The following is a 21109-nucleotide window of genomic DNA, read 5'->3' on the forward strand; positions in this document are numbered from 1 at the left end:
GTCTTGACCCAAAACATCACCCATTCCTTCTCTCAGAGATGCTGCCTGTCACATTGAGTTACTCCAGCATTTTGTGTCTATTTTCACTGTCTACTATATCAGGGCTACCAACTCTCACGCTTTTGGCGTGAGACTCACGCCCTGGAGCAATTTCTCATGCCCTCGCGCTCACGAACGAGTTCTCACGCTGAGTTCAGTCCCTGCGCAATTTGTCCCTTAGCGCCGCGTGCCAGGGATCTGTGCGGTCCGGGGAAGCGCGTCAGTTGGCGGCTGTGAGTGACGTCGCGCCTCTTCTCTTGGTTGGATGTGCAGCCGCCAACAACACATCCAACCAAGCAGCCGGAGATGGAACTAACCAGGTGAATCAGTTGTAAAACCTGGGGGGGTGTTTCGGAATGGCCATAAATTAAGTGTAAATACGAGGAGTCCTCAGTAGTGTGTTTAGATCTTTTGCAAACTGTTCCCAATGTGCAGGTGGGAGGGAGATATGGGGGAAGAGAGAGGAGGAAAGAGAGATGAGAGAGAGAGGGGGGGGAAGAGGTGAGAGAGAGGGGGGACAGTGTGTGGGGAGGGGGGAGATAGGGAGGGTGAAAGAGAGAGAGAGGGGGGCAGAGAGGGGGACGCGAAGGGGAGAGAGAAGAAAGAGGGGAGAGAGTTAGGGGAAAGAGGGGAGAGAGAGGGAGGGAGGGGAGGAAAGAGGGGGGAGAGAGAGAGAGGGAAGTGGAGACAGTGAGGGGGGAGACAGTGAGAGGGAGAGAGAGGTGAGAGGAGAAACAGAGGGAGAGAGGGGAAAGAGATGGAGGGGAGATAGAGAGGGGGGTTGAGATGAGAGAGAGTGCATCCTGGAGGACAACCAGTTGCTGCTGGAAGTAAATACCAAGCACTGGGTAGAAACGGTGGAAGATTGTGGACTTCAAATGGGGGTGGTTGGAGAAAGCATCCTGCTTGCCTGCTAGATTTTCACTTACTGTAACTGCAGGAAAAATGTTCCCGATGTTGGGGGCATTCAGAACCATGGGTCACAGTTTAAGAATAAAGGGGGGGCCAGTTAGGACTGAGATGAGAACAAACCTTCTTCATGCAGAGAGTTGTGAATCTGTGGAATTCTCTGCCACAGAAGGCAGTGCAGGCCAATTCGCTGGATGTTTTCAAGAGAGAGTTACATTTAATTCTTGGGGCTAACAACATCAAGGGATATGGAAAAAAAAGGAAAGAGGTACTGATGTTAGATGAATAGCCATGATCATATTGAATGGCAGTGCTGGCTCGAAGGGCCGATGGCCTATTCCTACACCTATTTTCTATGTTTCTATGCTTGAGTATATGGCAATAAAACTCGATCACTTGATTTTGAATCATTCATGCATGGTGGAGGTATAATGTAGTCATACAGTGGGAAAACGGGCCCTTCGGCACAACTTGCCCACACCCGCCAACATGTCCCAGCTATGCTACCTGCTTTTGGTCCATACCTCCAAACCTGCCCTATCCATGTATCAGTCTAACTTTTTCTTAAATGTTGGGATGGTCCCTGCCTCAACTATCTCCTCTGGCAGCTTGTTCCATACACCCATCACCCTTTGTGTGGATAAAGTTACCTCTTAAAAATACTTCATACAAAAAACATTGAAATCATACTTCTACAGTGCACTAAAACATGATTTTAATACATCAAATTTCAAAAAGTTCCTACCCTTGGAGGGGGGACATCCTTCTTCCACACCCTCTCCCCGCTCAGTTGCTCCACTCCCCACCGGGTACCCCCAAGGCCAGTGGTCAGTGATCGCACAGCCTCCCCCCCTTTCAAAAACGCTCCAATCCAATTTAAAACATATATATAGTATTCAAGTGTAAGTTAAAAGACTCCAATGGTCTCAGACTTCAATCAGAGCATAGTTCCTTTATAAGCCCCGAAATGTCACCTGTCCATTCCCTCCAGATGCTGACTGACCCACTGAGATACTCCGGCATTTTGTGTTTTGCTTCTTTATAGGTGCTCGGAGAGCAGGGCATCGATATTGCGAGTTTTTGTGGAAGAGGTGCTGTCACCTATCCTCACTGACTGTGGGTTAGAAAATTGAGGATTTGGTGACAGAGGAGGGAGCTGAATCCATGGTCCAGGAATTTGGAGAAGAGTTTGGATAGGATTATGATGTTGAAAACAGAGCTATAGTCAATAAATAAGAGCCTAACGGAGGAGTCCTTGTTGTTTAGGTGTTCCAGAAATGAGTTTAGGGACAGGGAAATGGTGTCCGCTGTGGACCTGTTGCAATGGTAAACTTGGGGTAAACATTGGGAAGATGATCTGACAGATAAATCGGTTTATTTTAGCAAAGCTAAATACTGATTTTCTATCTTTACTGTGGAGCCAATCTGGACGTTGTTGTTCCACCAGCATGCATTGCTTAGGTTTTGAATAAGCTAAAATAGAATTCCTGGTAGTTTGATTCAAATCATGAAAATAAGTGTTTCATGATTTGTAGGTATATCTGATTGAACAAAGTAATTTAACAAAGTAACAGCTGCAAGAGTTTATTTAACTGTTTTGTCATCTTTACATTTCAACTGGTAATGTGCTTTGTTTTAAGGGTATTTATCTCAATTATTTAAATAGATCAAATTAGGCATTGAATGGCTGAAGTTGTGTCATTGATAAAGATAAATTAAAAATTCTACATGATGCTATTTCAGCAAAAATATTAACTTGCTTAAATTATTATTTGAATGCTTTCATTAAAATAGCAGATAGAAATACATTTCAATGAATGTATTAATATTTGTACCATATTGTAAATTCAAGGCGTGTTCCAAAGACTTCAAGTTCTGTGTATTTTCTGGCATTTGGGAATAATTCACTGTTGTTGCAGCAGTTTAAGTAGCAGGATTAAGCTGCTTCATATTTCTCCTTTTTGTGAAGTGCACGTTTTGTATTATGATATTCTGTACTCATTTCCTCCTAGTGACCAAACTCCATTAATATGTTGAGAATGTCAGTAATTATTATGGTTATTAAGCTGAGTTTTTGTCAAAGCTTAACATCCAAATAACTCTTACTTGATTTTGGGCAAATCAACTTTTTTACTGGACTGATAACCGATAAGAGTTCTTTGGTCTAGTTTAGTATTATTTGTCAAATTTTGGTAGAGGTGTTGTTCCTTTTGGATGAAACATTGGGTGAGATTTCAAGTTCTTTGTCAGATGTTATTTCGGTAACTATTTGACTCTGAACACTGAATTCTAACCTGTAACTTCGTCGAGATTTCACTGTTGAAAGTTTTCTTTATGCAAGTTGAGAGCAGCATTTAGTCCATGACATTTCATTGGATTGCGAAACATTTGTGACGTTTTTGAAGCCACGATTAAAATTGCCACAAAATTATTTATTTATTTTAACAATCAAATTGGTTGTAATATTCCACTGAGTTGAGTTTTGGACATCCCAGGAATTACGCCTGGCATCCGAGACTCAATGTGCATGGGACTGTTCAAGTGAATACATCACCATTTTAACATTAATAGCAAAACAATGCAGTAATCTCCATTTTTTTTGATAAAGTTGTAGCTTGTCTTTCTTCAAAATACCAATAATTATCTGCGTTGTCTTGCAGATTATCAATTTACTCTGTTTGACTTGCTTTTTGCAGAAGACCAGAAGAAGAATGACATCAATCGAGAAGAAGAATAAGACAGATTGATATTTAGTAATTAAAAGTAATTGCCAATCTGCATTCGATAAAATGATATTGTACAAGGAAAATACTTATGCTTGGAATGCCAAATATCAGGGTAAAATTTGTCCTGGGCTCGAGCTTTATCTTTGCAATTTATAATTTGCTGCTAATCTACCGTGATGATGAATGTCCATGTTGTGCCTTTTATAACTTTTTTTTCCCATCTGGCTCTTATGTTACGATGAAGGGCCACATATATAAAATGTTGACCATTTCTCCTTCACACAGATGCAGCCTGACCTGATGAGTTTGCTGATGGTCTTTTTTTTATTACTTTTCCCCTCAGCATTTTCAGTTTTTGTTTATGCATTTAAGTTAAGCAAATGCAAAATGGCTACACAGATACATGTTAAATCCTCCATTTCGATTAGAAGAATTTGACAGAATATGTTTCTGATCAATTGAGGTTCCAGTCAAAGATCACCCCTCCTCCAGTGTGTTGCTCAAGGGGTTCAGTGAATCATATTGGCTGTAGCTGGCGGTTCTAAGAGGAACCAGTAGTGTTCAGTCTTTCACATGGAACTAAGTTATTCCATAAATAAAAAGAATACTTCATCACTGCAATATTCTAAAATCTCCAAATGCAGTAGTAATGCGTTGTGTGTGGTTGAACCTAATCAGCTGTTCCACATGGCATCATCAAACTTGCAGGTAAATGATGATCCATCTTAGCAGCATATGTATTGTACCTGCTCCTCTAATATTATTTCCTGTGCATGATTCATTCACACTGATTTAATTGAACATATGAAGCATTTTGACAAGAGGCATCATGTGTACTGCGCAGTGATGGGTGGTGTATGTTTTGGTTTGTATGCATGATACCTTAAAGTTTGACTGTCTTTTATTTTTTGGTGAGGCAAATTGTAAACTATAGATTTTGTTTCTGTTTAGTTCATGTTACATAATTGAACTTAAAGGCCACTTTTTTTTAACATTTTGTCATTGTTGTCACGTCTACTGCTATTTTTTGGGTTGTTGACAAATTTGATATTACCCGAGTATTAATGGTTTAAAAAAAGATTGCTTGCATCATTTAAGTGTCTTTGTTCATCAGGAAAGAGTGCAAAGAAAATTTATGAAAATGTTGCCAGGTTTCGAGGGTAAAGGTTGAGCAGGTTAGGACGTTACTTCTTGGAGCATGGGTGACTGAGCGATGACTAGTGGTGTATAAAATCAAGAAGGGGCTGTGAAAAAGGTCTACTTAGTCTTTTTCCTCAGGGTTTTGGAATCAAAAACTAGAGCACGTAGGTTAAAGGTCACAGTGGAAAGATTTGAAAGAGACCTAAAGGGCAACCTATTCACAGAGAGTGGTGTGTATATGGAATGAGAAGCAAGAGAAAGTGGTTGAGGTAGATACAATAACAATATTTAAAAGGCATTTGGACAGTAACATGGATTAAGGCGACAGATAGCACAATGGGCTAAGAGTTCGGCTGGCGACCGGAGGGTAGCCGGTTCAAATCCCGCTTGGAGTGCATACTGTCGTTGTGTCCTTGGGCAAGACACTTCACCCACCTTTGCCTGTAATGGAATGTTACGGCGGCAGGCGCGGGCACACCGCGACGCCCTGTGTCTCCCTTTCAAGGGAGATGCTAAAAATGCATTTCGTTGTCTCTGTACTGTACACTGACAATGACAATAAATTGAATCATTTCATTTCATTTCATGGATGTGAAAGCTTCAGGGAAATACGAGCTAGCTTTGATGGGCGGCATGGAATATCCAGGCCGAAGGGCCTGTTTCCATGCTGCATGACTGATTCTATTTTTCATAGGTATATTCTACACTCGAACAATGTGGTATGCATGAATTTTCTAGTAATGCTATTCAGAATGCAAAAAAAAGTGATCTTCCAAACTCTGGCCTGTCTGTAAAATGTAATTTTTTCATGTAACACACTTAAATATTATAGCACGCCTTTTCTTATTCAAATTAGGTCATTTTCCTTTCTGATTAGATTACCCGCTGCAAATTGAGCGAATAATAACTTGACCTAACTAAAAATAAACAAGGTGATAATGCTTTTCTGAAAGATCAGTTTAATAATTTATTTTTACTTAATTAAATGGCTACTTAGCATGTATTTTTGTACAGATATAGGTTGCACATTTGAAATTGTAAAGTAAAAGCAGAGGACCCATCAAGCAAGACTGGGATAGATTCTTGAATAATTTCACATGCTTCACACGATATGCAAGCCTAACCTGTGAAAATATAGTGGGTCGTCATGCCATTAGTGAGTTTCATGAAGGCCTCTTTGTGGAATCATTTGAGGTCAATAGACAATAGGTGCAGGAGTCGGCCCTTCGAGCCAGCACCGCCATTCAGTGTGATCATGGCTGATCATCCACAATCAGTACCACATTCCTGCCTTCTCCCCATATCCCACACAATCTTTAAGAGCCTGATCAAGCTCCCTCTGAGGCAGATAATTCCACAGATTCACAACTCTGTGTGAAAATGTGTTTCCTCATCTCTGTTCTAAATGCTTTATTTTTAAACTGTCCCCCCTGGTTCTGGACTCCCCCAACATCGGGAACATGTTTCCTGCCTCTAGCGTGTCCAAACCCTTAATAATCTTATATGTTTCAATAAGATGCCCGCTCATCCTCCTAAATTCCGGAGTATACAAATCCAGCCGCTCCATTCTCTCAGCATATGACAGTCCCACCATCCCGGGATTTAACCTTGTGAACCTATGCTGCACTCACTCAATGGCAAGAATGTCCTTCCTCAAATTCGGGGACCAAAACTGCACACAACACTCCAGGTGTTGTCTCACTAGGGCCCTGTACAAATGCCGAAGGACCTCTTTGCTCCTATACTTAACCCCGCTTGTTATGAACATTTGCTTTCTTCACTTCCTGCTGTACCTGCATGCTTACTTTCATCGATTGATGAACAAGGACCCCCAGATCCCATTGTACTTCCACTTTTCCTAACTTGACACCATTTAAATAATAATCTGCCTTCCAGTCTTTGCTACCAGCTTTGTTTCATCTTCAAATTTGCTAATGTTACTTTGAATCCCTTCATCTAAATCATTGATGTATATTGTAAATAGCTGCGGTGCCCCACTAGAGCCACTTCCTTAAGTATCCTGGGATGCAGATCATCAGGCCCTAGGGATTTATCAGCCTTCCGTCCCATCAGTCTACCCATCACCATTTCCTGCCTAATGTGGATTTCCATCAGATCCTCCATCACCCCAGATCCTCTGGCCACTAGTACATCAAGAAGATAATGTGTGTCCTCCTTAGTGAAGACGGATCCAAAGTACCTGTTCAACTCATCTGCCATTTCCTTGTTCCCCATAAAAAAAAATCACCTTTTTCAGTCTTCAAGAGTCCAACTTTGGTTTTAACTAATTTTTTCCTCTTCACGTACCTGAAGAAACTTTTACTATCCTCATTTATATTCTTGGCTAGCTTACCTTCGTACCTAATCTTTTCTCCCCGTATTGACTTTCCGGTTATCTTCTGTTCCTCTTTAAACATTACCCAATCCTCTTGCTTCCTGCTCATCTTTGCTATGTTGTGCTTCTCTTGCCAACTCCCTGGTAAGCTCCAGTACAAGCTGCTCTACAAATCCATCACGGAGGCACTCCACAAACTCCCTTCCTTGGGGTCCAGTACCAACCTGATTTTCCCAGTCTACATGCAAGCTGAAATCTTCCATAACAACGTAGCATTACCTTTACGACATGCCAATTTTAACTATTGATTCAACCTATATCCAGGCTACTGTTTGGGGGCCTGTAGATAAGAACCATTAAAGGGCTTTCTCACGGTGCGACCTGAAGCAAGACTTAACAAGAGTTTAACATCGTGGGAACCTTCTGCGATAACAGTACGGCATTCGTGGACCCCCGAGGACCTCCGTGGCGCTAACGTCAGGTAGTCGTGATACTTTTTGAGGTCGGGAGAAAATTCAAACATTTTTGAATTTCTCCAAGAGTGCCTTGGTGAGCTTTGCAACACAGTTTGAATGCAGTGGCCCGTGCGATATCCGTAATAACTCTTGCGGGTGCCTGCGAACGGTAAACCCGGAAGCCTGACCGAGGGGACATAAGGTGAGGTTAAATAAATATATTTTTTACTATCAGATTGATGTCTGCAACTCTTCATTAACACATCACTACAAGAGGAACGTCTCTAATGTTATAATCCCTCTCATGCTGAAACACAAAATAGTTGAAGGGAGGTGAAATAATCACATTTTTATTATTTTTCATTTTTGAGTGTCCAAGTACCTCACTTGCTGCTCCAGCAGTTTATGTCTCTTTTTGTCTGAAAGCAGTTTCTAACTGGAGGAACTCCGCGGGCCAGGCATCATCTACGGAGGGAAATTGACAGGCGAGCCTTTCCTCAGGCTGCCTTATCTCTCTACCCCCCCAACTCCTACCCACACACACAAATGCTGGAGAAACTCAGCGGGTGCAGCAGCATCTATTGAACGAAGGAAATAGGCAAAGTTTCAGCCCGAAAAGTTGCCTATTTCTTGTGCATGTGTCGGAAGGAACAGCAGATGCCGGTTTAAAGAGAATGAGTAACTCGACGGCAGGCAGCATCTTTTGGGAGAAGGAATGGGTGACACTTCGGGTCGAGACCCTTCCGATATGCTGCTTGTCCCGCTGAGCTACATGTTGTGTCTATCTTCGTTTTAATCCAGCATCTGCAGTTCCTTCCTGGCCGAACCCGATTGAAAGATGAGAGGCTGGGCGATAGAAATCATTAATTGAATTAAATAACTAGATACCTGTCTAATCGTATCTACAGGATTGTACAGGCTAGATGGAGGAAGAATGTTCCCGATGTTGGGGGAGTCCAGAACCAGGGTCCCAGTTTTACAGTCTACCGTGGGAACTCTTTAATTACAGCGGGAAACCTTCAGTTTCCCAGGGGGTCGGGACGGGACTGGAGTTGGGAGGGAAAGGTGGGGGAGTCGAGGGAGAGGAGGGGGAGAGACAGATGGGGGTGTCTTCATTTAGTGGCGGTGGGTGTCTGTCACTGAAACAGGCAGGTGAGATTTCACATTCACCTTGTGTGTGCCTCTCTCTCTCTCTCTCTCCCTCCCTCCCTCCCTCCCTCTCCCTCTCACACAGGCATGAATGGATGAACTCCGCGGGCCAGGCAGCATCTTACGGAGGGACTATGGACAGGCGACAAACATTCTTCAACGGCTCACAGCCATCCCCCGCATCCCCCCCCCCCCCCACCCCCCAACTCCCACCCACACACACGCGAATGCTGGAGAAACTCAGCGGGTGCAGCAGCATCTATGGAGCGAAGGAAATAGACAACGTTTCGGCCCCGCTGCACCAGCTGCACCGGCTGAGTTTCTCCAGTATTCGTGTGTGTGGGTGGGGGAGTTGGGGGGAGGGGGGGGGGGGGGAGAGAGACATAAGGCAGCCTGAAGAATGGGTCGCCTGTCCATTTCCCTCCGTAGATGCTGCCTGGCCCGCGGAGTTCATCCATTCATGCCTGTGTGAGAGGGAGGGAGAGAGAGAGAGCACACACAAGGTGAATGTGAAATCTCACCTGCCTGTTTCAGTGACAGACACCCACCGCCACTAAATGAAGACACCCCCATCTGTCTCCCCCCCCCTCTCCCTCGACTCCCCCACCTTTCCCTCCCAACTCCAGTCCCGTCCCAAGTTCGGTCTGTGAAACGCAACACGCCAGCCCCGACAACCAGCCCGGTGGTCAGTCCTTTGAAGATAGACACCAGTTGCTTGGAGCAACTCAGCGGGACAGGCAGCATCTCTGGAGAGAAGGAACGGGTGGCGTTTCGGGTCGAGAGCCTTCTTCAGACTGAAAGTTTCACCTCTCAGTAGATCATAAAATAACACAATCATCACGGTCAATGTGAGACACAGTCTTTATTCATATTTGACAAAATAAAAAGACGACTTCTTGCACATATTGAGAGAAGGTGCATCACACCAAACAACATTTGTCTAAAAAAACACAGATTATTCTTCAGCTCATTAAAGAGCTCGGGTGAAAAAAAAACAATATAGTGTGTGACAACAAAGTAACATCATTTGTGCCACGTGATTAACTACACTACAGTCCACGATGTTCATTCACGATTAACGGGAAAGATCGTGAGACGGACAAGTCACTCGCAAAAATGACAGAATTGCAGAGTACCGTGGGAACTCTTTATCTACCTCCCGCTATATCGGTGCGGAACTCTTGCTGGACCACGACCACTTCACTCTGGTGACATCTTGCATCAGGTCGTACCGTGAGAACTGGCCTTTAGGGTACTTTTACCCTTACAGTTCCTATCCACACTGACATCATCTCCTGTTTCAATGTCACCCCTTGCAAGGGACTGAATTTCATTTCTCCAACAGAGCTACCCCACCCCCTCTGCCCACCTGTCTGTCTTTTCGATAGGAGGTATACCCTTGAATATTCAGTTCCTAGCTCTGGCCCTCTTGCAGCCATGTCTCTGTAATTCCCACATCATACTTGCCAATTTCTAACTGAGCCTCAAGCTCGTCCACTTTATTTCTTATACTTTGCATATTCACATACAACACTTTGACTTCCACCTCCCCTCTCACACCGCTCACAATTGGCCCTGACCTTACTCTTTTATTCCTTCTTGAACTTTCCTTCCCATTAATTTGGGAGTCTTTTGTAACTTTTCCTGTACTCGCTTCCCCTTTAGCTCCGTCTTTATACTCCCAATTTGACAATACCCCACCCCCCCCTTATTTAGTTTAAACCCACACGTGTAGCCCTAGCAAACTTGCCTGCCAGGTTTGCTCCCTCAGTGCAATGCATAAATAATATGAACTGCATCCATTTTTTATGTCTAAAAGTTTTGCAAAACATTATTCAATTTGTACTTTGCTTCTAGTCATAAAAACAGTTTTTCTTTGCCCTTTTAGTTGCCTTTTCATTTTCTTCTCCCACCTGCAAATATGTATGTACATACTTCACTTCATGGTGTCCCACTCGCTGTTTACAACAGTATGAAGTTTTGCCTCAAGCTGAAATTCTGCCCTGCCTGTCCAAGAACAAGTCATTAACATTATGGTATCGACTCCACTGAAAAGGAAACAAAAAATCAGATAGACCTGCTACATGGTCCAATGTTCTGCTTCTGCCAAAAATGCATTGAGTGTTTTTGTGATTTGTTTGGCCATTGGTCATAGAGTTATAAAGCATGGGAACAGGTCAATCAGCCTAACATGCCAACCACTGGGCACCCAGCTATATACATCCTATCTTCGAACGCTCAGCATACAGCCTTCTATACCTAAACAATTCGAGTGCTAGCCTAGACACTTCTTCGCTAAACTAAAGCTATCTAATCAAAATAATCTAAAAAAGGGTTCCAACCCAAAATGTTATATATTCATTCCCTCCACAGATGCTGCCTGATTCGCTGAGTTTCTTATGCACTTTGTATTTTGCAAAATAATCAAATTGTTCAAATGCCCTATTTTCTGGAGAAACTCAGTGGGTGCAGCAGCATCTATGGAGCGAAGGAAATAGACGACGTTTTGGGCCGAAACCCTTCTTCAGACCCGAACGTTTCGGCCCGAAACGTTGCCTTTTTCCTTCGCTCCATAGATGCTGCTGCACCCACTGAGTTTCTCCAGCTTTTTTGTGTACCTTCGATTTTCCAGCATCTGCAGTTCCTTCTTAAACACAATGCCCTATTTTCTGTTGTCTCCAGCAGTATTTTCAAAAGAAAATATATTTTTTATTGTGTTGTACAGTTTTGATGCATTAGTGTTTGTGGTTTAATGTACAGTGCTTAAAATATCTATTTGTTTCTGGTCTAATTTTAGCAAATAAATGTTTGATGTGAGCACTTAAGGTGTAGACAAGAGTGCAACACTTACATGCTAGAAAGGCTAGACCATCACACTTGTGCTACAACAGATCTTCTCGCCAGCTGTATATCATTAAACCCTCAAATTATCAAATCAATATCATAGTTTACATGGTACTTGCAAAATGAACTATACTATTTAAGTTTATGAAGGAACTACAGATGCTGGAAAATCGAAGGTAGACAAAAATGCTGGAGAAACAGCAGGTGAGGCAGCATCTGTGGAGCGAAGGAAATAGGCAACATTTCGGGTCGAGACCCTTCTTCAGACTCCTCACCTTCCACCCTACCAAAAAAAACCAAACAAAAAAAAAACCATATGTGATATGTTTATGAGTTCAGAGGCCTGATGGAAAAACTGTTTTTAAGTCTGGTGGTACTTGCAGCCATGCTCCTGTATCAATAGACAATAGGTGTAGGAGTAGGCCATTTGGCCCTGCGAGCCAGCACCGCCATTCAATGTCATCATGGCTGATCATCCCCAATCAGTATCCCGTTCCTGCCTTCTCCCCATATCCCCTGACTCCGCTATTTTTAAGAGCCTGATCTAGCTCTCTCTTGAAAGCATTCAGAGAACCTGCCTCAACCGCCCTCTGAGGCAGAGAATTCCACACACTCACCACTCTGTGAGAAAAAGTGTTTCCTCGTCTCCGTTCTAAATGGCTTGCTCCTTATTCTTAAACTGTGGCCCCTGGTTCTGGACTCCCTCAACATCGGGAACATGTTTCCTGCCTCTACCGTATCCAAGCCCTTAACAATCTTATATGTTTCAATGAGAACCTCTCTCATTCTTCTAAACTCCAGAGTGCACAAGCCCAGCTGCTCCATTCTCTCAGCATATGACAGTCCCGCCATCCCGGGAATTAACCTTGTAAACCTACGCTGCACTCTGTCAATAGCAAGAATGTCCTTCCTCAAATTATGGGACCAAAATTGCACACAATACTCCAGTTGTAGTCTCACTAGGGCTTTGTACAACTGCAGAAGAACCTCTTTGCTCCTTTATTCGATTCCTCTTGTTATAAAGGCAAACATGCCATTCGCTTTCTTCACTGCCTGCTGTACATTCATGCTTATTTTCATAGACTGATGTACAAGGACCCCCAGCTCCCGTTGTACTTCCCCTTTTCCCAATTTGACTCCATTTAGATAGTAATCTGCCTTCCTGTTTTTGCTACCAAAGTGGATAACCTCACATTTATCTGCATTAAACTTAAACCGCATCTGCCCACTCCCCCAACTTGTCCAAGTCGCCCTGCATTCTCATAGCATCCTCCTCACAGTTCACACTGCCACCCAGCTTTGTGTCATCTGCAAATTTGCTAATGTTACTTTGAATCCCTTCATCCAATTCATTGATGTATATTGTAAATAGCTGCGGTCCCAGCACCGAGCCTTGCAGTACCCCACTAGTCACTGCCTGCCATTCTGAAAGGAACCCGTTAATCCCGACTCTTTGTTCCCTGTCTGCCAACCACTTCTCTATCTGTGTCAGCACTCTACACCCCAATACCATGTGCCCTAACTTTGCCCACTAATCTCCTATGTGGGACCTTATCAAATGCTTTCTGGAAGTCCAGGTACACTACATCCACCGACTCTCTCTTGTCCATTTTCCTAGTTACATCCTCAAAAAATTGCAGAAGATTAGTCAAGCATGATTTCCCCTTTGAAAACCCATGCTGACTCGGACCGATCCTGTTACTGCTATCCATATGTGCGGCTATTTCATCTTTTATAATTGACTCCAGCACCTTTCCCACCACTGATGTCAGGATAACTGGTCTATAATTCCCTGTTTTCTCTCTCCTGCCTTTCTAAAAAAAGTGGGATAACATTAGCTACCCTCCAATCCACAGGAACTGATCCTGAGTCTATAGAACATTGGAAAATTATCACCAATACATCCACAATATCTAGAGCCACTTCCTTAAGTACCCTATTTCTAGAGCCACTTCCTTAAGTACCTTCATTGTTGTATGTGACATACAACAGATGTCACATACAACAGATAATCCTCTGACATTTTCGCCACTTCCAACGGGAACCAACAACTGGCCACATCCTCCCATCTCCACCCCTTTTGGCTTTCTGCAGAGACTGCTCCCCCTGTAACTCCTTGGTCAATTTGTCCCTTCCCACCCAAACCACCCCCTCCCCTGGTACTTTCCCTTACACCCGCAGGAAATGCTACACTTGTTGCTTTACCTCCCCCCTTGACTCCATCCAGGGACCCAAGCAGTCTTTCCAGGTGAGGCAGAGGTTCACTTGCATCTCCTCCAACCTCACCTATTGCAGCCGCTGTTCTAGGTGTCAACTACTCTACATCGGTGAGACCAAGCACAAGCTTGCCGATCGCTTTGCCCAACACCTCTGCTGAGCTCACAATAACCAACCTGATCTCACGCTAACTCAGCACTTCAATTCCCCCTCCCATTCCGAATCCGACCTTTCTGTCCATGGTCTCCTCCAAGGCCAGAGTGAGTCCCACCGCATATTGGGGAAGCAGCACCTCATATTTTGCTTGGGTAGTTTACAGAGGTATGAACATTGACTTCTCCAATTTCAGGTGGTCCTTGCTTTGTCCCTTCTTCCCCTCCCCTTCCCAGCTCTCCCACAGCCTACTGTCTCTGCCTCTTACTTTCTTCTTCCCTCCTCCTCCCACCCCCCCCCCCTACATCAGTCTGAAGAAGGGTCTTGACCCGTAACGCTACCTATTCCTTCGCTCCATAGATGCTGCCTCACCCGCTGAGTTTCTCCAGCATTTTTGTCTTCCTTCGATTTTTCCAGCATCTGTAGTTCTTTCTTAAATAAATAGCTCAATAACTAGTTGTTTTCAATATTAATCATCATTGAATTGGAAATGATTAAGATAACTGCGAAAGGCACGAACATTACAGGTCTGTGTATACAATCACTAATTGTTTGTTTTCTGGAGATATTTACTTTTCCTAATAGAAAATATATAATTTTATATTCTTCATAATTACCTATTTACATACAGCAACTGGCTATTTCAATGATTAACCAATTCCTCTTCATTGTTCAATAATAAAGATATACTCATCAGAAACGAATGAAAATTAAGATTAACAGGAAAAAGCAATATTTTATCATCGATGCACTCAATTGACTATCAATTCACTCAATTGCCAATATGAGCATTTATCATTTATGAATTGCCAATACGATCATTTTCATGGTGGAATATTCTCATTCTGCAATCATAAAACACTTTCAAGCCACGTTCTATTTTTCCTTCACTGTGAACCACAACTGTGCTATAATCTTAAAGGAAGTTCGAATAGGGAAGTTTTGGTGACTAACAAAATGTGGTCAGCTTATAAATTATAAAATATATAATGATAAAATTTAACAGATAATCACAACATAATTATTTTTATCCTACAGTGATTGTGCCGTAAGAGTGAGGTCCTGTGATATCCTCCAGTCTACATATTCCCATTATAACAAATGCTAATTTAATGCTAGCTTTTGAAAATTATGGTCTATTTATATTAAGCACCCATTCCAGCCTTGAAATTAACATTTCCCAAAATGATCTTGGACATGCTAAATATGATGGAAGATTAATCTTTACATTAGTTAGGAATCCAGGTTCCAGTTGAATAACATTGCCATAACTTGTGCCACCCAATTTTCCTAGTTTCTAATTCTAATAAGTTGAGGTACATAATGGAGCTACCATGTCTGCAAGAGAATATGGAAATTCAAAGTTTCAATTACCATTAAGATTAAAATAAGCATACATGTTCAAGGGCTTTAAAGCCATATATGTGGTCAAGTCTTTCTCCGTTACAGGAATGGTTAAATGCTCACTCCAGTTTAGCTGGTCTTCTGACGAGAAGCTACAAAGGCATTTGTGTGACTCTGGTCACTTTTTTGTTTATGTGAAGCACCTTCTGCTAGGGGTACATTTTAAACATAACCATTACTAGTTGTGTCTTAGCATGGATTCCCAAAGGCTTAGGCTAATATTATTCAAAAATTGATTGCAAAAGTAGGTCAGAGGCTTCAATTTAATGAGCCTGAATCCTTTGGGAATATCATATTGCAAAATCTTCATCCTCTCCCTATTTCCCATATCCCACAACCTAGCTATGTTGATGTATTTATACCCATAAGAAAAAATAATTGAATTGGAGTATTGTTTTCTGACCTGATGTATTATGACCATCATCGGTGGGGTCTGGCAAGAGAAACTATACAATTTATTTATACTAATTATTTATATGTAGTACATTCACTGGCTTTGATTGTTGGTCTGTCAGATAAAATGATTTGACAACACATTACAAGTATTCTTTTTTCTTTAGGCTCAGAAACATGTCTAAATGACCTGTTAGTAATATTGATGAGAGTTATAAATTGTATTTGGAAATTTGTAGCAGTTTTAACTAGAAAGACATTAATCACATTGTGTTTTCATCATTTTTGAACATGTTTAGTTTATTTTTTCCAACTGGAAAATTACTGTTTTCTGCATCCTTTACTGTTGGGATGGTAGGAAATGCCTTTTCTGGTTTGTCAACCCTTCAATTTAGAATGAAGTTTTAAAGTGGTCATTTTTTTATCATCTAAAATGTTATGCAGTTGTAATGTTCACTTTAACTATGTTAAGCATCCTACTTGGAAACAAATTTAAGCAGCAGGGATTCGAGACTGTCAACATTTGTTCACAAATAATAAATAGAAATGTTTTGCTGACTTGTCTATCTCCACCTCTGTTTTTCAGTTGGGCATCCTTTCCTGAATCAGAATCTGGCTGACAAAGGTAAGCTCTCATTTTCACTGCAATACGAATGCTTTTTTGTAAATGTTTTACTGTATTTGTGTTTTTACGTCAATGAAAGAAGCTAAAACATGTTACATTTCTTTATTTTCTTTGGCAATGATCAACAATTTCAAAGGTTAGCCCAGTGTTCTGAGAAATATAAATTATGCATGTGTAAATCGGTAATTATTCTCTCAAATCTTTGTAATGAGTAATAACCTGTATTGAACAATGTCAATGTGCCTGGAACAATAATAGCTAATGTGGTGATAGCATCTAAATGGAATCAATTTGTCTGAGAGCCAGTTTAAATCTGGTAATAGAATTACTTTGTCTGAAGTGAGGTTTTTTTTTGTATGTTTGATTTTTTTTTTTTTTTTTTACTTGCACAGTGTATACATTTTGGAATTCGACTAAAATGAGCTTAGAAAATCTTGTGGATTTCTACATCTGCTGGAGATAAATCTTGCTAAAACCATTTGTGGTGTGCAGATGGTGCTAATCCAGCTATTCAATAGCTGGATCCTTCATTAGAGACCCTTCCCTTGACTGGCTAGCATCAATTAAGGCTTACAAACAAAGAACTGCAGATGCTGGGTAATACACCACGACCCAGTGCTAGAGTAACTCAGCAGGTCAGGCAGCATCTCTGGAGAACATGAGTAGGTGACGTTTTGGATCGATAGATTCTGAAAAAGGGTCTTGACCCAAAATGTCACCTATCCATGTTCTCCAGAGATGCTGTCTGACCTGCTGAGTTACTCCAGCAGTTTGTGTCATCAGTTAAAGCTTAAATGTACCACCTTAACGTGAAGGTTTATCATTGGAGCAAATGTTGGCGGATGTTCTACAATGGAAGCTGACATATGAAACTGTGAAGCAGGCCGCAAAGAACAGCTTCATTGTTTATATACATGGAACTACAGACCTCGGCTGAGGTGGTGGAGGGGAGATATCCTGAATTCATGGAGACCTTGAGAGTCTCCAGACAGAAGATCAGAAAGCAGAATTTGGTACAAAGCAAAGAGTCTGGGCCGAGAATCTAGATATGATTATATCTGTGCATATAAAGTCGGTCACTTTTTGGTGGCTAAGATCAGCGAATGCTATATCCTAACAACGCCACTTCTACCTTCAGTCACCGCGTAATTTGTCATACTCCCAATATTCGCCTACCAACAGTCTCTCTCATGACTAGCATGGATGTATCTTCCCCTCTCACCTTAAACCTGTGTCCTCTTGCTCTTGAAAATCAAAATTTGCAGATTTGTTTTTCCACAATTCTGCCTGCAATTTATTTTGTGCTCCAGATTCCAGCATCTGTAGTCTCTTGTGTACCTGATGACCTTTCATTTTTTTACTTTATCATTAATCCTACCATTCCTGCAATCGCAGTCATAGTTATAAAATCTTACAGCACATAAAACAAACTCATTGGCCCAATTCATAGATAACGAACAAAATGGTGCAACCAACCTAGTTCTGTTTGGCCTTTATCCCTTAAACCTTTTCCGGTCCATGCATCCGTCCATCTTTTAATGCACCTGCCTCAACTAATTCCTCTGGCAGGCTGTTCCATATTTCCATATTTCCACCTATGTTCAATATGTTACTCCTCGGGTTCCGATTAAATCTTTCCCATCTTCCTTTAAACCTATGCCCTCGTGTTCCAGATTTCCCTATGCTGAGAAAAAGACTGTTTATGTCTTTTTTTTTTTTTACTGAAGGAAAACTTTTTTTCTCTGTCAATCTGTATAATGTTAAACTGAAATGGCAGAACATGAGAGTTTGAGGCCCAAAGACTTTCTGACGGAGGAAATCATGATGCACGAATAGGAAAGAGATCCCGCATTTCACAGAGAGTTGGAAGCCCTTCAGATGCTCCAGGGACAATGGGAAGAATTAACAAGAGGGAGGGGATGATAGGCATTAAGAACATGGATATAAAGGCAAAATGGTGCAGATACTCAAAGCATAAAATGGAAACAGAAAATGCTGGACATTTTCACCATCCACAGATCAAACATAGATTTTGTTTTGTGTTGATGACATTTCATCGGAATGTAAAATAACTTTTCCAATTTTAATGTTAAGTTCCACAAAGAAGAGGGAGGTGCATAAATCACATAAGAGAAGTCTATGATTGAGTGGACACTAGGAACAATGGAATATCATAAGTGTTGGTGGTGATGCCAGCTCAATGAGGGTAAAAGATTGTGAATGGCCCCAACAGCAAAATATTGTGGGCAATCTTGCTTCTTTCCTGCAGGAGAAGATGGCACATGATTACACCACATATTTTACATCCCATGGATGGGTGATTACACTGACCTTTGAAAAAAGGCATTGTTGAAGATATAACCAATGGTGATGCTGAAGCGAAGTGCGATGAAACAGCTCTATATCTAGTCATCTTCCTCTTTTCCCACACATCACATAAGCTAATACTCAAAAGATACAGATGGCATTTCTTACTTCTCCCTTCTAATATCGGCAAAAACTATTTTTTTAATCCGGTATTGTAAAGCGGTACGGTGAAGAGATATGTGTGGAAAGGTGCTGTCACTCAAACTTGTATTCAAAGTGGCCAGCTCAGAGCAAAATGTGGAAATTATGTATAGCCTAAGATTTAAACCAAATCACAAACACAACAGACCTGGATCAAGAGGATTGAGAGAACACCAGTTCACTAGACGGTGAGATCACACACCAGTTCTGCTGCTGAAGAATCGGATGAGAACTTTGGGGTAGGTTACACAAATTAGTCTAAACAGCCATGTTGGTGCATTGGAAAATTTGCTGGCCAACTTGCTCAATGAGGAGCATGGAAGAACCCAGCAGCAACTTGGCTTGAGACTGCACAGAACTTATAGCACATATTGCTTGTGTCAGATGCTGTGATTAGAAGCTGTTGCTTTCAGTGTATAAATCCAGACTGCTGCATTTGTGTCTCTGGATACCAAAGGGTGTGTGCCATTGCATCACTGCGGTTCATTAATCTGTTTTCCAGCAAATCAGTTGAAGTGCCAAAGAGCCACCCAAGGAGAATAGCAATGACCTCATGGAATACGTACTCCTATCTAGTCTCAGGATAACATAATTCCCGTGCCCTTGCTGTTGCCTACCAACCAGCTAGTTTTGTTTTCAAACTAAAATGATGCAGCATTGAGATCCAGGGCTTCAGGAGGGACTTTCATAAAGGCCATTTGCCAGTTTCTTAAGTGATTGTTGAATGACAAGAGAAGTACCACTGGGATTCTGGAATGGATGCAGAGGCATTGAAGCAAAAAGGGAATGCCCAACGGCAAGGGATTGATTCATGCATGCATCATGTAATAATTGGAATGTGCAAATTCTCGTGTTTTCGATTTAAAAAAAATAAAAATAAAAATAAATGTTTTTGTCCAAAAGTAGGAGTGAGTGATAGTAATAGGAAGGAGGTTATGAGGTGGAAAGGAATTAGTGAAGGAGCATCTTTAGCTCAAAGGGTATATCTAGATTACCCCTCCCAATTACTAATCCTAATTACATTTCCTCCTTTTAGAGTCTTGCCTGATAGGGAGGGAGGGGCTGTGGCCTTATTCTATTGATATAGATTTTGTGCTGGTGTCTCTATGAGTTGGACTTGAACTCTCAAACTTCTGACACAAAGAGTGTTGTGCTGTGGTTGATATTGTTGAAATTTCTGAGAAAGGTGAAAAAAATAATATGAATAACGTCTAATAAGGAAGGTCTTTTGAGTAGGAGATGGTGTGGGAGGAGTTTGAAGAGGGAATTGCAAAGCATATGACTTGGATGCTTTGAAGAAAAGCCACTTGACATATAATAACGTGTTTAGCACAAACGTCACAGCCACTTACAAATTAATACAGCTGCATGAAGATGCTTTTGTTGTTTTCCCCGGTTAGCTTGTTCCCTCCTGCTTGGAGTGTAATCATATTGCATTCACATATTCAAACAAAACAGCTAAGAATCACGATTTGGATAACACTAAATCTGAATAATGAGCCAGAGGCACCCCACCATGTATAATCAGTGGTACACAAAAATCTGTGGTATAATCAGTGGTTTGGCAAACATTAGATAATATGGAGTGAAACTTTGAATCCTAGAGAATTGGAGCATGGAAGCACATTCATCCTATTAAGCACCCATATACATTTCTACTTTTATTCAATTTTTTAAAGTTCTCCCCATGTTCCTTTTAACTCTTCCCAGATTTTACTACCACTTATCTACGCACCTGGGGCAATTTACAGTAACCAATTGATCTACCATACTGCATGTCTTTGGGATGTGGAAGGGAACTGGAACATCTAATTTTGTTGCAGTGAATGCTAACACATTGGAATGCATTGCGTGGAGGGATATTGATAATGGATTCAATGAGAATCTTCAAAACTGAATTTGATAAAAATGTATAGAAAATATTGCAGAGATATGGGGCTAATGGATGGAGTGGGTTGCACTGGATTGCTCTTCAGAAGAGCAGGCATAGATTCAAAGAGCTGAATGTCTCATTTCCATGCTGTCATACATCATAATACATCTTTAAGCATTACCCCCAAAACTATACAATGGGATTCAGTCTAGACCATAGGATTTGTAGACTCTTGCAAAAGCTCGCAATAGTGAGCAATACCACTGCCATCTGAAGGGCAATGTATCTGGTGATGCAGTAAAATACCTCCCTCGGTTAAGTGATGGAGCTCTGACTTGA

At 41.7% G+C, this 21109-nt stretch overlaps 1 protein-coding gene across 3 annotated transcripts in view; it reads left to right on the forward strand.

Moving 5' to 3' along the window:
* Positions 1 to 21109, forward strand: part of rtn1a (reticulon 1a) — a 136103-nt gene that overhangs the window by 32756 nt on the left and 82238 nt on the right. For 2 of the 3 annotated variants that reach the window (XM_055640335.1, XM_055640336.1), the window contains exon 2: positions 16351 to 16389. The exons of the other annotated variant lie outside the window; for it this stretch is intronic. In XM_055640335.1, the coding sequence (XP_055496310.1) occupies positions 16351 to 16389 (39 nt within the window). The remainder of the gene's footprint in view (positions 1 to 16350; positions 16390 to 21109) is intronic. 3 annotated transcript variants of the gene reach the window in all.

This window comes from Leucoraja erinacea, chromosome 9 (genome assembly GCF_028641065.1).
Source record: "Leucoraja erinacea ecotype New England chromosome 9, Leri_hhj_1, whole genome shotgun sequence".
NCBI classification, from domain to species: Eukaryota; Metazoa; Chordata; class Chondrichthyes; order Rajiformes; family Rajidae; genus Leucoraja; species Leucoraja erinaceus.